The following is a 13,556-nucleotide window of genomic DNA, read 5'->3' as shown; positions in this document are numbered from 1 at the left end:
GCTCCCAAAATCATTGTAGGGAAATGATACTTGTACTTGGTGCTGTCATTGGAGATTCTCCCGTCTGCTTTTGCTCTGGGCAGTAGTGGGCAGTGAGGAATGAGGTGACTGGGAAGTTCCTTCCATCACAGAGCTCGAGGTGCACTGCCCCTGCTGGGCTGCAAGTCTGGGCACACCCTGAACTGTTCTCAGCTCCCCTGTGAAGCTCGTTTTTCTCCATCCTGCTTTTGTTCACCTGGCTTTTGCATCTCCTTTGCTTGGGGGAAGTGTGGTTTTGCCAGTGGCCTCGGGTGCCTTTGTATAGACCTGTGTGCCCAGTAGAATTAAGCAGAAGTGTTTGTAGGGATAGAGTTTCACATTGATGCAGTACCTACTTTGTTCCTTTAGGAAGGGTGGAAGTAGAAGGGAAACCAAAACTAAGCCTGAAAAAGGAGGAAAAAGAAAGACGACGTCATAAATCTTACCTAATTGAACAAATTAGGATGGAATAGAAAACTCCCCCAAAGTACTCACTGCAGAGGAAAGCAGCTGAAAAGTTTCATTTCATCTATCAGAGGGAACTTTTCTGACTCTATCCAAGAAAGCTGTACTGTGTCGTTTGTGGGAGAGAGCAGTTATTCCTGTGAGAGGAGATCTCTACCACATTCAACTTCTCATTTTTCCTCAGTGAACCAACCCTGAAACTTCTGCTTCTGGAGAACTTCTCGTTGGTGCTCATCACGCTTGAGTACTAAAAGAGGTGTGACTCCAAAGTAGGGATTGCTTCTGTTGTCAGGAAAGATGTTTTCATTACAGTTAAGGAGCTCTATGGGAAAAGTGGACAAAATGATCAGCTCTAAACCTTCCATGAGTTCTGTCCGAAAATAAGCTGAGATGAAGACTTCCAGCCCGCCTCCAGATTTGCTGTGCAGCTCTCCTGGGTTCATACTTCCTTATGATCAGATCTGTCTACTTTATCGACACATCAACCAGGTGGTGTTCTGTGTGCCAAAATTGCATTAATTCACTGCCTAATTTACACACCCCACATGAAATGATCTATTTCCTATGTTTCGGGATGCAGTGAAAATGAGTTGTTTTTCTTGCAGTGTTAACATGTTGCGTGTTTTGTTTGTTATTTTAAAATGAAGTTGATTGCTGGAAGAGCCATAGCTTCTGGCAGGCTGCTTTGGCTCATGTTGCAGAATGTACACAACATTAAGTAATGTAATTATTCGGAGGGTGCTCCTGGCAAATTTATGAACGTATAGTAATCCTGGTGTTTCAAAGAAAATATTTCTTGATAAACACTTTTTTTTTTTTTTTTTTTTTTTTTTAGTGTTTGCAGAAAGGGAAGTTTGTGTGGGAGGGTAGTTTTTTATGTGGTAATTAATTTGACTTTTATTTTTTTTGTCATAGCATTTGTTGTGAGACAAATAACTGATGGCTAAGAGGAAAGTGTTGTCTGTAGCCCTGGTAGGGGGGTAGCCTTCAGTCTTTTCTTTAGAAAAATGGTAACATGTCTGGTTGGAGTCTTGATGTACTGAGGCTTGGGCGTGAATTGTTTGCATGGAAATACTCATTCAGGTGGCCACATCCACTCGTGATGATAACCCTCATGTTACTAGTGAGTTACTCTGCCCATGTTTTCAAAATCCAACTTCAGCTTTGCTGTCAGAATTTCTATGATAAACTGAAGCAGCTGAGTTTTTCTCCCAGATGTATTAAGGAGGCACGTCAGTAGGCTCAGCTGCCACAGCCTAGAATGCTGCACGCTCATGGAGCTGCTTACACTGGTGATGTGTCTCCATCTTTGGTGATAGTTGGAATGATTTGGGTTAGCTCCAGCTGAAGTGTATACAACTAGTGATTTTCTTAGGAGGCTGCATCTCACCTGTGTCTCCTGTGATTTCTTAGGGGATAAAAGGAAATCTTAATACATTTCAAAGCAATTCCACTTACATTGATATTCATCTGAGCTTGGGGGCGTACAATTAACACCTAATGATTCCTTCCCTCCCCCCAAAAGTGTCTCTTCAGCATCTAATTTAAATTCTATTTCTAAAAGTGAGAAGCACTTAAGCTTTTTTTTTCTTTTTTTTTTTTTCCGGAGCTTTGACTACTACATCCATTTGCTCATAGAAGCATTCTGTCTGTGTGGAGAGAAGCCAGCATGAGATTCTGTCAGCAGCACGACCAAAGCTCCATCTGCCAAGTAGCCGCTGCACAGCGCAATGACCGACGTGCCCCGGGTTTTGGCTCCTTGGGCCTGACATTGCTGGCACTGCTCAGAGCTGTTTATATTTTTAGAAAAGGAACCTAATATTGTTTGAGCTCGTGCGACAGTATTTCGAGAGAATATTGCAGAACCATTTCCTTTAAAACAATAAAATGTTTGTTAGGGTTATAATACATCAAAAATGGTGGCAAGGACACTGGAGACTTTATTATATTGGAATATGTCATAGAATCATAGAATGGCTTGGGTTGAAAAGAACCGCAGTGATCATCTAGCTTCAACCACCCTGCCATGTGCAGGGTCGCCAACCATCAGACCAGGCTGCCCAGAGCCAAATCCAGCCTGGCCTCGAATGCCTCCACAGATGGGGCATCCACAGCCTCCTTGGGCAACCTGTTCCAGTGAACAATGAATATTTAGAAGTTTCTGTGTTGCCAATTCACTGTGACTTCTAGCATTAATCCTGAATTTTGATCCCACTTGAGACATTTAAGATTTTTCTTTTTTAAGGTCTGTGTTTCTTAAAATTATATTCTTCAGTTCTGAGACTTGTTCACAGAAAACATGAACTTCATTGCATGCTCTATTGTAAAATGAAGCTGCTTTCTGGACAGTTTTTTAATTTTTTGGTCATTGTTAAACTCATAGTTGGATTCTAATTTTCAATGCATATTGTTGTTTTTTTCCAACTTTCCATAGCTGTTCAATGCCAAGGATAAAAACCAACTTCAAGTGTTCAATCACTGGGTATCTGTTCAGAATTTGTTTCAAAACCAGCCTGCTCGGGTAGCTAGCAAAAATTCGTGTAGTGTGTGCTGTTATAAAGACCTCATGCTAAATGAGCTGTGAGAGACTTCCTAGCCAAGTGTGATTTTTTAATTAAAACTGGTTTTGTTTTACTCTATTTTTAAACTTAAATTAGCTACTGTATTCTGAAGTATGTGGCTAAGGCAATGCATGGGAGTGATATCCCAAATGTGGTATTACTACTGATTTCAGTGGCAAAAACTAACTGTTCTTTCAGAATCTTTTTTTCTTCATCATGCCATTTTAGCTGATAGGAGACAGACACAAATTACCATATGAAGTGCAGAGAGTGCTGGAAGAGAGGGTATTTGCAAAAATATGATTGAAATTTGCAAAGGGCTGTTTAGAAGAAACCAATTGGTATTGTGGCTTCTGCTAGCTTTGGTTTTTGCGAGGCATTCCATTTGAGACATTTAGCCCTGGAGAGGCAACTCTGTATGTTCTTCACCCTCAAATTGAAGTGACTTAACTGAGGTCACAGCAGAATTTTGTGGTGGAGCAAAAAAGTGAGTTCTTTCTGAGAAATGTGAGTGGGTTGGTGGGTGGGTGTTGTCTTGAAAACAAAGCAAAACATTCTTAAAGGCCTTCCTTGCTTGCTGTGGAAAATGTAGGGGAAGCATCCCTGGCACTGGTTTTCTTTTCCCATTTACTTTTAAAGAGGAATCAGTTTGAAACATTCACTTATGTAAGATTTGTACTTCCTGTAGGTGTTAATGGTAGCTAATGTTGCTGCTTGTCGTCTTCTGTATTTCAGCTTTGTGTATGAAGCAGGTAGTGAGTTTTGCTGTTTTATCCTAAACAGTGAATTACGCTGAAGCAGAAGTCTACTCTCTGCCAAGATCACTTTTGCATTGGGTGTGATATACATCTGACTTGGATAATGGTTAGCTTATAGTGCCAGGAGTTCAGTTGTTTTCTGCTCAGTATGTTAGCTACTGGTTTTATTTTCTCATCACTGAGGGAGCAAAGTATGCGTTTTCATAGAAATTACAGTGTATTAATGGTGATGAACATGCAAACAGGCAGGTGCTTTTGGAAGCTGGTAGAGATCCGGAATCTGTGCTTCTTAGTTTTCAAGCTGATATCGAATTCAAAATAATAGCTTGATTGAAATGTCTTTAACAATCATGCTATGATAATACTACATAAATGAGATTGATTCTGGCCCAAAAGACAAATGCATTTGATCTTTAAGTTTTGGAATAGCATATAATGAAATAAAATGTGTGGGGTACCATTTCACGTGTTTAGCCAAAGGCCTGGAGGGGTTTCGTGCATTACTGGGTGTCTCCATCACTTTGATGTTGGACTCCTTGTAATTCTCCTAAAATAGACTTTCTTGAACAGGAGATACTTGGAAAGTCTTGCATTAATTTGCTTTTGTTTTTGCTCTTAGGCAGTGCCCTGTTACAAACTGAAATCACACATTCCGGAGTGTAAACTGATCATGTTCCCAATGGAAATTTCAGGAATACTTGTGGCTATTTTCAAAATGTGGAAATCTATTTATATTTTTTCCACTTGTTTTTCTTCCTAGGTTTTGGCACTGATTGCATTCATCTGCATAGAGACCATCATGGAATGCTCCCCTTGCGAAGGCCTTTATTTCTTCGAGTTTGTGAGCTGTAGTGCATTGGTGGTTACTGGAGTTCTGTTGCTTATGTTCAGTCTAAATCTTCACACAAGAATACCACAGATCAACTGGAATCTCACTGTAAGTTTGTACAAATCCTTGCTGCTAAAAACTGCAGAACAGTTTTTAAGTTTGGTCTTTGAACTTTACTTTCTACTGCTAATGTTTAAGATTCTGTATGTGTATTCTATGGTGACTGAAGTGTACAGTTTATATTACTTTGAATACTAACAGCAGAATGAGCTTTGCAGTGTAGCAAGATTAAACTATGTTAAATAGAGCTAAAATTCTTTTCTGGTAGAATCTGTTTGGAAGGAAGGACTTACTGCTACTGCCAGCAATTACTGTTTGTTGATGAAGTGGATAAAAATGCAGTCTGTATTTATTTAACTTTGACAGATGTGATATTTACAGTAGCCTGTTGTTCTTTCATAAGCTGTTTTTTATATTAGAATTCTGGTGCTGCATATATTTTCTTACACAGATTAATGTAATCCTTGGGCAAAAATATTGTAAGCTTTCTCTGAAAGTTAAGCGTTGAATTGTTTACACCCCTAACTGTTAAACATCAACTGGCAGTGCTTGATATGTTCTCAAATACAAGGAGCTTTGGGAAAAAAACTGCTGGCAATGCACATTCCTTTTGTACAAGTCTCCATTTCCATGCTATATTATGAGTTAAATGTTCAGATTGAGCTGCATAAACAGATCACAGAATCAACATGAGTTACTCTACCAAAAGATCTGTCATCTTAAGAACAATGTTTATATCAGTTCTTTTGCACAGTACAGATAATACATATACATATGTGCATATGTTCTAATGTATTTTTGTAAGTGGTGCTTTAGACTGCTCACAGTACTTTCCAGGCTTCTGTTGTGATTTTCTTTTAATGTCAGTTGTTATTGTTGCAACTTGCTGTTTGTAAGCCTAAATGACCTCTAAAATGAGAGAGGAATGTGAAAATAGATGATTCTTTGTACCCTAGGGATCCATGTTTTATTGAGAGTATTCTTCCTAGGAGTACTTGTTAAGATTGGGGTAGATTGAGGAATGTGAGTGGCAACTGTAGGTGAGGTAGGTACAGGTGGCTTGCGAACAAAACCAGTGGAGCCACTGGAATTTTAACGGGTTGTCTTGCCTTTTCTCCTTCCTTCTCTTTTGCTGGCATTTTCAGTGTTTATCTTTGTGGCAAGTTGCAGAAAGAAGGTGATTTCTTTCTTTTACTGGCCTGTTTATTAGCCATTGCAGCAACGGCCTTTATAAATGACACAGCTCCGAAATATGCTGGTAGGACGTACGAGGGCATAATTGTTGCATCATTGTCACAGAAGATGGTTTTCCTGGTGTGATAAGAGTGAATACTAGACCCAACTTATGCTGAAAGTAAGCTTGACCAAGATAATTTTTATCAGGAGACTGGTGAGTGGTTTGCCAAGTGACCATGACTGAGCCGGATCACTGGAAGAGTCAAGTTGATGACTTTGCATGCCCTTGCTCCTTTGTGCTGGTAGCTTTTGTTCTGTTGGCTACAAGAACATTGTGACAGTGTGCTGAATTTATGTAAGTACGAAGGCTGACTTTTACTGCCTTTCCTTCCGTATTGCAGGAGATAATCAGTGATATGACTGGGTGGGTCTTTTCAGCCACTGACTTCTTACAGATTTGAGCAACACTTTTGTGGTAATGGAGTGATAAGAATTGCTGCTTTGAGTGCAGCATTGTGTATCTCTGCATAGTACTCAGTGTTGGAGATCTTTAGAGAAAAGAGTGCTTAAAAATCCAACTAGTTAAAAAAAATAAAATTGTTTTGAGCCCTCTTTTTAGGGGGATTATCACACCCTGAAACCAGCACCTCTACAGCTTGGAGGAGTGTGACATGATCAGGCTTCAATCTGAAGGGCAAACGGAATACTCTGCAAATGTTTTGGCTTTCTTTTTTTTTTTTAATCTTATTAACAGGAGTTAAAGGAAATTGTTATGATTTTACAAGTCTCTTCTTTTGAGTAAGTATTCCAGAGATCTCTAATAGAGATGAGAACTGGAAGCTTACGATGTCCATTAACTGCTGAGACCAACCTTCCTCCTCGGGTTATTTACTTATTTTAATAATGAGCAGTCTGATGGGACCTTTACTAGTACTGTCTTCTAGAAGTATCTTCATTATTCTGATAGCTGTAGTCTGTAACTTTGTGAAAGTTAGTAGAGAATCTAAGAATGGAGGATTGTGTGCTTTCTGCCTCATTTTTTTCCTGCTTATTTTGTCATTTTATTCTTTACAGTATAGACATATACTCACACATTATTTTCTTCTTTCCATATTTCATACTTTCCTGTGTTTTGACAGTTATTTCAATAATTTTCCTGCTGCTCTGAGATGGTTATCACAAGAATTGCTTTCTGAACTACATTTCCACATTCCTCAATTCTGTAGGAAAAAATTGCTACTTATGTAGAAATTTATGTAGTGCTTTTATGATTTTATAACGAGTGTTTCCCCTGTGAAAAGTCTCAAGCCTTGCTTTTGGAAGCTGTTTGAGATGAAGAGGCTTGAAAGAATTTTATAGTGTTAAGTGTAGTCAGGAGTTTTCCTTTAAACTCGGCATGCTCACAGACTTTCTAGGAAAATCCTTTGTTTTTCAAACAGTCCCTCATGTTGGAAAATTAGCCCATCAACTGCTTTTGTCCAATACAGGATTGTTTCCTTTAGAACTACAATAAGATTAGACTTTTCTAATGCATTATGAATATTGTCTGCTGTCTGTGGTAAGGAGAAAAATAAGAATCAGTATCTAGCAGAGCTGTGTATATACACACACACACGTACATACATGTACCAGATTTGTCACTTTCTGTTTGCTTCATTTTTAGTCATTTGAGGAAAAGAGCTTTGCTTTCATCCTAATTAGAGACTTGTCAGCCAATTTTTACATTTTCCTGAGATAAACATGAAAGAAGCTTGGAGAAGGATAGAACTTTGCTTGGGTACATTGGAAAGAAGGGTTTGTTGCAGTGAGATGAAAAAACAGTCACTTGTCTCTTGCACAGCTCTATCAATGTTGTGCAGTTCTGGGAACCTGTCAGTGGAAATTTCCATTTCCTTTATGCTTTACAACTGAAAGTGAGCCTATTCTGCAAGGAGACTTGTAAATGGCGTGGGGGAATGTACTGCACACTACAGCAGAGATTTCTGCTAAGCTGATGAGCTGTTGCTTTGAAGTATTGTATTCAGTGTAGATTAATAACCTAATCTTCCCTTCATTTTGTGTTTGGCTATATTTATATATTTTAATTTCATTATTTGAGTCTTATCTACAAAGTGAGCTTGAGATCTTGCATCCAAATATGTGGGTGCTGTGGCCCTCTTGTAAGGCTGCAGTGAAAAATGTAATGGAGGTGTCTGCGGTAACTTCTTTCTTCTGATGAATTCCTGTCTGTCTGGGGGGGATCCACAGTAACACTGCTAAACCCGAGATGGTGTGGGGAGGGAAGGAAATGATGGCAGAGAACTGGAGTTTGACAGTATTTCTTTGAGAGTTTGAGTGATGAAACAAGTGCAAGTTGTTAGACGTGTTCTATAATAAGCCAGTGGAATGGACTAGTTATGTCTTTGTACACAAAAAGAATTTCAATAGATGTTGAGCATTTTTTAAAAAAATATTTTAAATATGCGCTGGAACTGTGGAAGCATCTTTTAGTCTGTGCAGTTCTGGAAAAGGTTCTTTGTTTTTGTTTTCAGTTGTTAGGGAGAGAAAGCCTCGTGGGTAAGTAACTGACAGTGGTAATTGACAGGAACCTTGATGTGGTGCCAGATTGACAAAAGTCCTTGCCAGCCTTGGCTTGAGGAGTATAATTACAAAGATGTACTTCAAAGGCCTTCCCAGGGCAAACTTGATTATTTTTATTTCCCCTCCTCCCTTTCATTTTTATTTCTTTTGAAAATATCTTGCTTTTCTTTGGCTTGTTTAGCTGTCGAATGAGCAAGTCCTTTCTCACTTTTATTTTTAGTATTGTCAAAATAGTGATGCCTTCTGAGGATGAAAGTGAATAATGACAGATTAAAAAAGATGAACAGAATTTATTTCCTCCAGGTTTGTTCTTTGGGCAGTTACTTTGTGCAGCCTGATATAAACAGTAGCGTGTTACTACTTAAGTAAAACAAACATAAGCTTAGAATACCCCAGAGTATTACCTGGCCTGGTATTTATTGCTAATGGGGTCTGTTGCATAGTGAGGAGAAGTGGTCCCATATGTGCACAGGATGGCTTCTCAGAAAACAGGGAAGCAGCGACGTGTGGTGAGCAGGAGGCCAGGGCACCTCTGCACAGCCGGAGTGGCCCTGCACGTCTCTGGTGTGTTTCTGGAACTGTTGGGCATGCTTTGTGGGAGGGGGATGAAGTTTGTGTGTCTTGAATAGCAGAAGCTGGTTTGTTTAGCTGGGTGAAATGCTTCTTTACCTGTGTAAGCCCAAATAAATAGGAGATGGGGATTAATGCTCATACAGTTAGTTTGGTTTGTTTTACCTATAACTTATTTTTGCTTGAGAAACCATTATTTCTATTAGTAATTCTGATGGAAAAAATTACAGTGTGCAATAGTGTGATTAGAGAATAAAATTGTGAGGTTGAGTAGGGATGATTGAATTAGATAATTGACAGTACATTTGTGAACTTCAGATTGGTAATTTCATATAGGAGCAAGGGGAAGAACTTCCTCAACCTTGTGAAGTACTGATTGGAGAAGAGTGAATGGCATTGCCATCTCCTGAGGTCTTATCAGACCTCATTCCTAGCACTGCTTCAGGCTTTCCATCCTCATGAACCCAGGAACTGTACCTACTCAGGCCCTTCAACCTAAAGGCTGAAGATACTGTTCAATTACCTATCTAGATAGAGATGCCCACTTCACAGCAGAATAAGCAGAAGAAAACCTCACATTTTCAGTATAAATGCTGTCTTGGCAGAAACATGTCGACATCTGTAAGTTAAGGTGCCTGCTCTGCCCTGTGCTCCTGAGCAGCACACATAGGTGGTAAAGGCAGTTAGGTGTCCTTGGATGCTCTCCTTTTGATTAATACCTCTATGGAGGTACGCGAGTAATAGTGAGGGGTCAGAGATCCATCTTTAATTTTAGGCCATTTTGCAGAGGAGAAATGGAACGGCAGCTGTGTAGAGTGGATTTGGTTCAGCTCATACATTTTATTCTCTGCCATGGATGGCAGCTTTGCGCAGTGTTTTGTGGCACAGCATACTGTCTCATGAGGTTGCTGTAATTTCAGCAGAAATTCTTTTATCTGTGTGATGTGGTTTTTACTTTGTCTATAAATATAATAGTAAGAACTTTAGCTATATCATGGCCAGATTTGAAAGGACTCATCTTTTTTCAATTACCTTATTCTTTTTATTGTCAAGATTATTTGTTTTCTCATATTTGGAGAAAAGCTACGTTACTTTAGGGAGTGTCCTCTGCTTCTTGAGTTTCTGATGTAGTTCATTCTCCTTTGTTTCTGCTCAGACTTCTTCCAAAACCAGTGTAGATTATTTTCTTGTCTAAGTAGTATGTACCAAATTTGGGATTAAATGCCTCCACTGATGCAAGCATCTTTGATTTTACTAATATGTACTTATATGACAGTGTTACTGATGTCATTGCTCCTTAAGTTCCAAACAGTCTGACTTGTGGACATGAAAAATTATGTTAGTTTTAGCTTTTTAAGGGATGAACCAATTAATAATTAATTCCGTTAAAGGATTTTAACCTGAACAATGAAGATGAAAATGTAGAAATGAATGTGTCAGAACCATAAGATGGAATGAAGTCTTTAGATTTGAACTGTTAAGTCATTTGTAAACACAAATCTGAGTGTGTGGAAATAAAAAATGTGTCTGGAAAAAAAAAAAAAGCAATCGTGGATTATAAGAAATAGGAAGGGGCACAACTTTGATTTGTTTATTCTGATGTTACCTAACTTACAGATAAAAGTAAATTTGAATATGTCTTCATTCTTAAATGTTCATCTGCTGATTTTGTTATCCTGTTATCTTTGGTGTGGTTTTCCATGCTGAAATTTCTGAACAGCTATTGTTTCATGATTATCTAAACTCAGGAGTCTTCATGCATGCAGCGCGATCTTTTTCGTATTCAGCACAGCTCAGGTTCCTTGATTTGTACTGTGAGAAATGTTATCCTCCTTTCAAGTAGCTTCTGTGGCTCTTTTCTTCACCGTGTTCAATTTTCAACATAATTTTAAAAATGTGGATACCAGACCAGAATGCAGCATTCCGATGTCCCTTACAAGGGTATGGTAACCACCTTGCACCTATTGTATCCATATGTGCAGTGGAATGTTGAAGTGCTTTTTCATCTTCTTTTTTGGTCATGGCACGACATGTTGAGATGCCTACCGGCGGTAATTCTGAAGTTCTTAGTTATTTCTCCCAGGATCTTGTCTCTGTTCTGTAGGTTATGTCTGTTGGTTGTAAAATACTCTTAATCAAAGGGCATCATCAGTGTGGATGGCCTTTCCTCAGTATTTACTTTCAGCATCCTTGGTGGTATAGACGTTTACTCTGGAGACTTGATGAAAATGTTTAATGCTATTTAGCCATATATTGAGAAAAGATTTGTGCAGTGAGAACCAAAGCTCTTTTTGGAGACTTCAGGATGCAGGTAGATCTGATAAACTCCAAGTTGATGAGGTGGATACTTGGAGAAATTGCAGAATGTAATTTCTTTTCTAATATCTCTATTTCTTAAATTTTGTTTTCTGTTTTACAAGAAATTGTGTCATTAGAACTGCAGTAGCTATTAAGTGAAGTACCAATTTTGTTTGTTTTATATGCAAGATAGTATTTGTCTCACTGAGTTTGAACAGAATAAAGTATCTGCCTTTAGTTGTACACTGGCAGGTGAAAAAATGGTAATTGTTTCTTAGGGATTCACGACTTCCTTATGTTTCCTTCCTGCTAAGACAGACCCACTGGGCTCATGAAATCTGAATACATGGTTAGAAATAGTGAGGAGCAGTAGAAGTCTCCCAGAAAGGCCAAGTCCCCCTTTTAGATGAGGATCGGTCCTCAGTGCTAGCTCTCACACTTCATCCTCAGGTGTGCTTAATTTTGACAACCAGCTGTCACTGAGTCATTGCCCTCAAATGGATCATATTCCGTGTGAACAGCACAGCACCAGATTCTGTTTTCACCATTAGTTACTAAAACATTCTCAAATGATGGCTGCAGAAACAGATGTTGGGCTTAACCACTTTTTTTCTTTCCTGTACTTTTTTTAGGGTGGCTGGATGATAGTGATCAGTCCAGAGTCTTTGTGTTACATATCCAGAACCTAGTTATGGGGCAAATATTATATTTATCTTCAATTTTCTAAGCATAACTCCTTACAGTACTGTAAGATGTGGTTCTAATAATGAAATAGTAATTCTCTGGTAAATGGATCAGAAGTGGGAAGTGAGCTGGTTTACGTGTAAGAGTCATGTAGAGTAGATTTACCTTTTAGTTTTAAGTAAAAAGTAGCAATGAGGTGTTCTTTTTTAAATGGTGGGGTTGACATGTTCAGTCTTTTAGATTTTTCCTTTTCTGTGTCTCAGTCTAAGTTGTACAGCAAATTTGAACACAAGTTTTCTTTCCCCTTTAGCTGCGACAGTGTTCACCTCTCACTGATTTCAGTTCCTTCAGGATATTTCTGTTGAGCTGCCGTTCTCTGCTTCCTGCACAGACCTACCTGAGCCCTGCCTTCCTCCATTCTTTCAGTTACCATGGTAGTCTGTTATTTCCTATGGCTGTGTAGTGTACAAAAATAGTGCTATGTAAATAAGCATCAAATATTTATTCAAAAAATTGCAAAGAAAAGCGCAGAATAACATACTAAACAGCTATTCCCTAGCAAACCTAGTCCTTTGTTTCTTTGTTGAGGTTATCTTGAAGTCCATGCTTCTAATTTGTCTTATATTGATGTAATCATTTTTGTGCTAATAGCTTGCCGTTTGGAATTTCCTTATGTCCCAGTGATATGTTAATGACCTTTGTTTTTTGTAAGGCCTAATTATCTGAACTCCAGGTGACACGTGCAGCGTATGCATAACTGAGCTCTGTGCTTTGTAGCATTTTTTTTTGGTGCTTAAAGCAAAGCAAGAATTTTCTCTGAACACCTCAGAGCACCGAGGTGGTTGTGCATGTGTTCTGGTGTGTCTAGTTGAAACATCAATCCTATGCGATAGACGTGGATAAACCTGTGTGTTCATCCAATGCGGGCAGCTGTTCTTCATAGAGAAACTGCAGGGTGTGTGCTGTTGTACAGATAAGGCCTCAAAGAACTTGCAGTCAAACTCATGAGTGTTATGTGGACAGCACATGGAGAGTTGTAATGTGAAAGAGAGCAGGGGAGTGTTAATGCTGGAGATTCAAATTACTTCAGTGTCAGCTGAGATGGAACAGCTTTACCCATTGCTTATGCTGACAGTCGGTTCTTAATAATCCCAGCAGACATTGAGATAAAACATCCAGAGCTTACAATGGTGCCTTATTTATACTTAGTATGTGAATAGAATTCAAATAGTGATGTGCACACATACTACATTTCCTGTGTAATAATCTGTCATCTTTTACGTGTGATAAACTACATAGGAAGTGGGAAAGTATTACTATAACTTTTGTTCTAACCTTTTCCTGTTTCATCAGTTGTAATAAAAATAAGTGGACTGTTATTGTTTAATAATGCTGAAGGATTGTTATTATTATTTTTTTAGGATCTGGTCAACACTGGACTCAGCACTTTCTTCTTCTTCATTGCCTCTGTAGTGCTTGCTGCTTTAAACCATAAAACTGGAGCAGAAATTGCTGCTGTGGTAAGAATTTGAATTTCTTTTTATGAGTCACTTAAGT

At 38.7% G+C, this 13,556-nt stretch overlaps 1 protein-coding gene across 2 annotated transcripts in view; it reads left to right on the top strand.

The window, feature by feature from the left end:
• CMTM4 (CKLF like MARVEL transmembrane domain containing 4) overlaps positions 1-13,556 on the top strand; it is a 34,009-nt gene that overhangs the window by 12,233 nt on the left and 8,220 nt on the right. For both annotated transcript variants that reach the window (XR_006180122.1, XM_042876941.1), the window contains exons 2-3: positions 4,563-4,739; positions 13,421-13,519. Coding sequence is in view for 1 of the 2 variants with exons in the window: in XM_042876941.1 (XP_042732875.1) it covers positions 4,563-4,739; positions 13,421-13,519 (276 nt within the window). In the remaining variant the exon portion in view is untranslated. The remainder of the gene's footprint in view (positions 1-4,562; positions 4,740-13,420; positions 13,520-13,556) is intronic.

This window comes from Lagopus leucura, unplaced genomic scaffold, assembly GCF_019238085.1.
Source record: "Lagopus leucura isolate 7727_CA_CO unplaced genomic scaffold, USGS_WTPT01 Super-Scaffold_100017, whole genome shotgun sequence".
Taxonomy (NCBI): Eukaryota; Metazoa; Chordata; class Aves; order Galliformes; family Phasianidae; genus Lagopus; species Lagopus leucura.
This window is presented reverse-complemented; position numbering and strand designations above follow the sequence as displayed.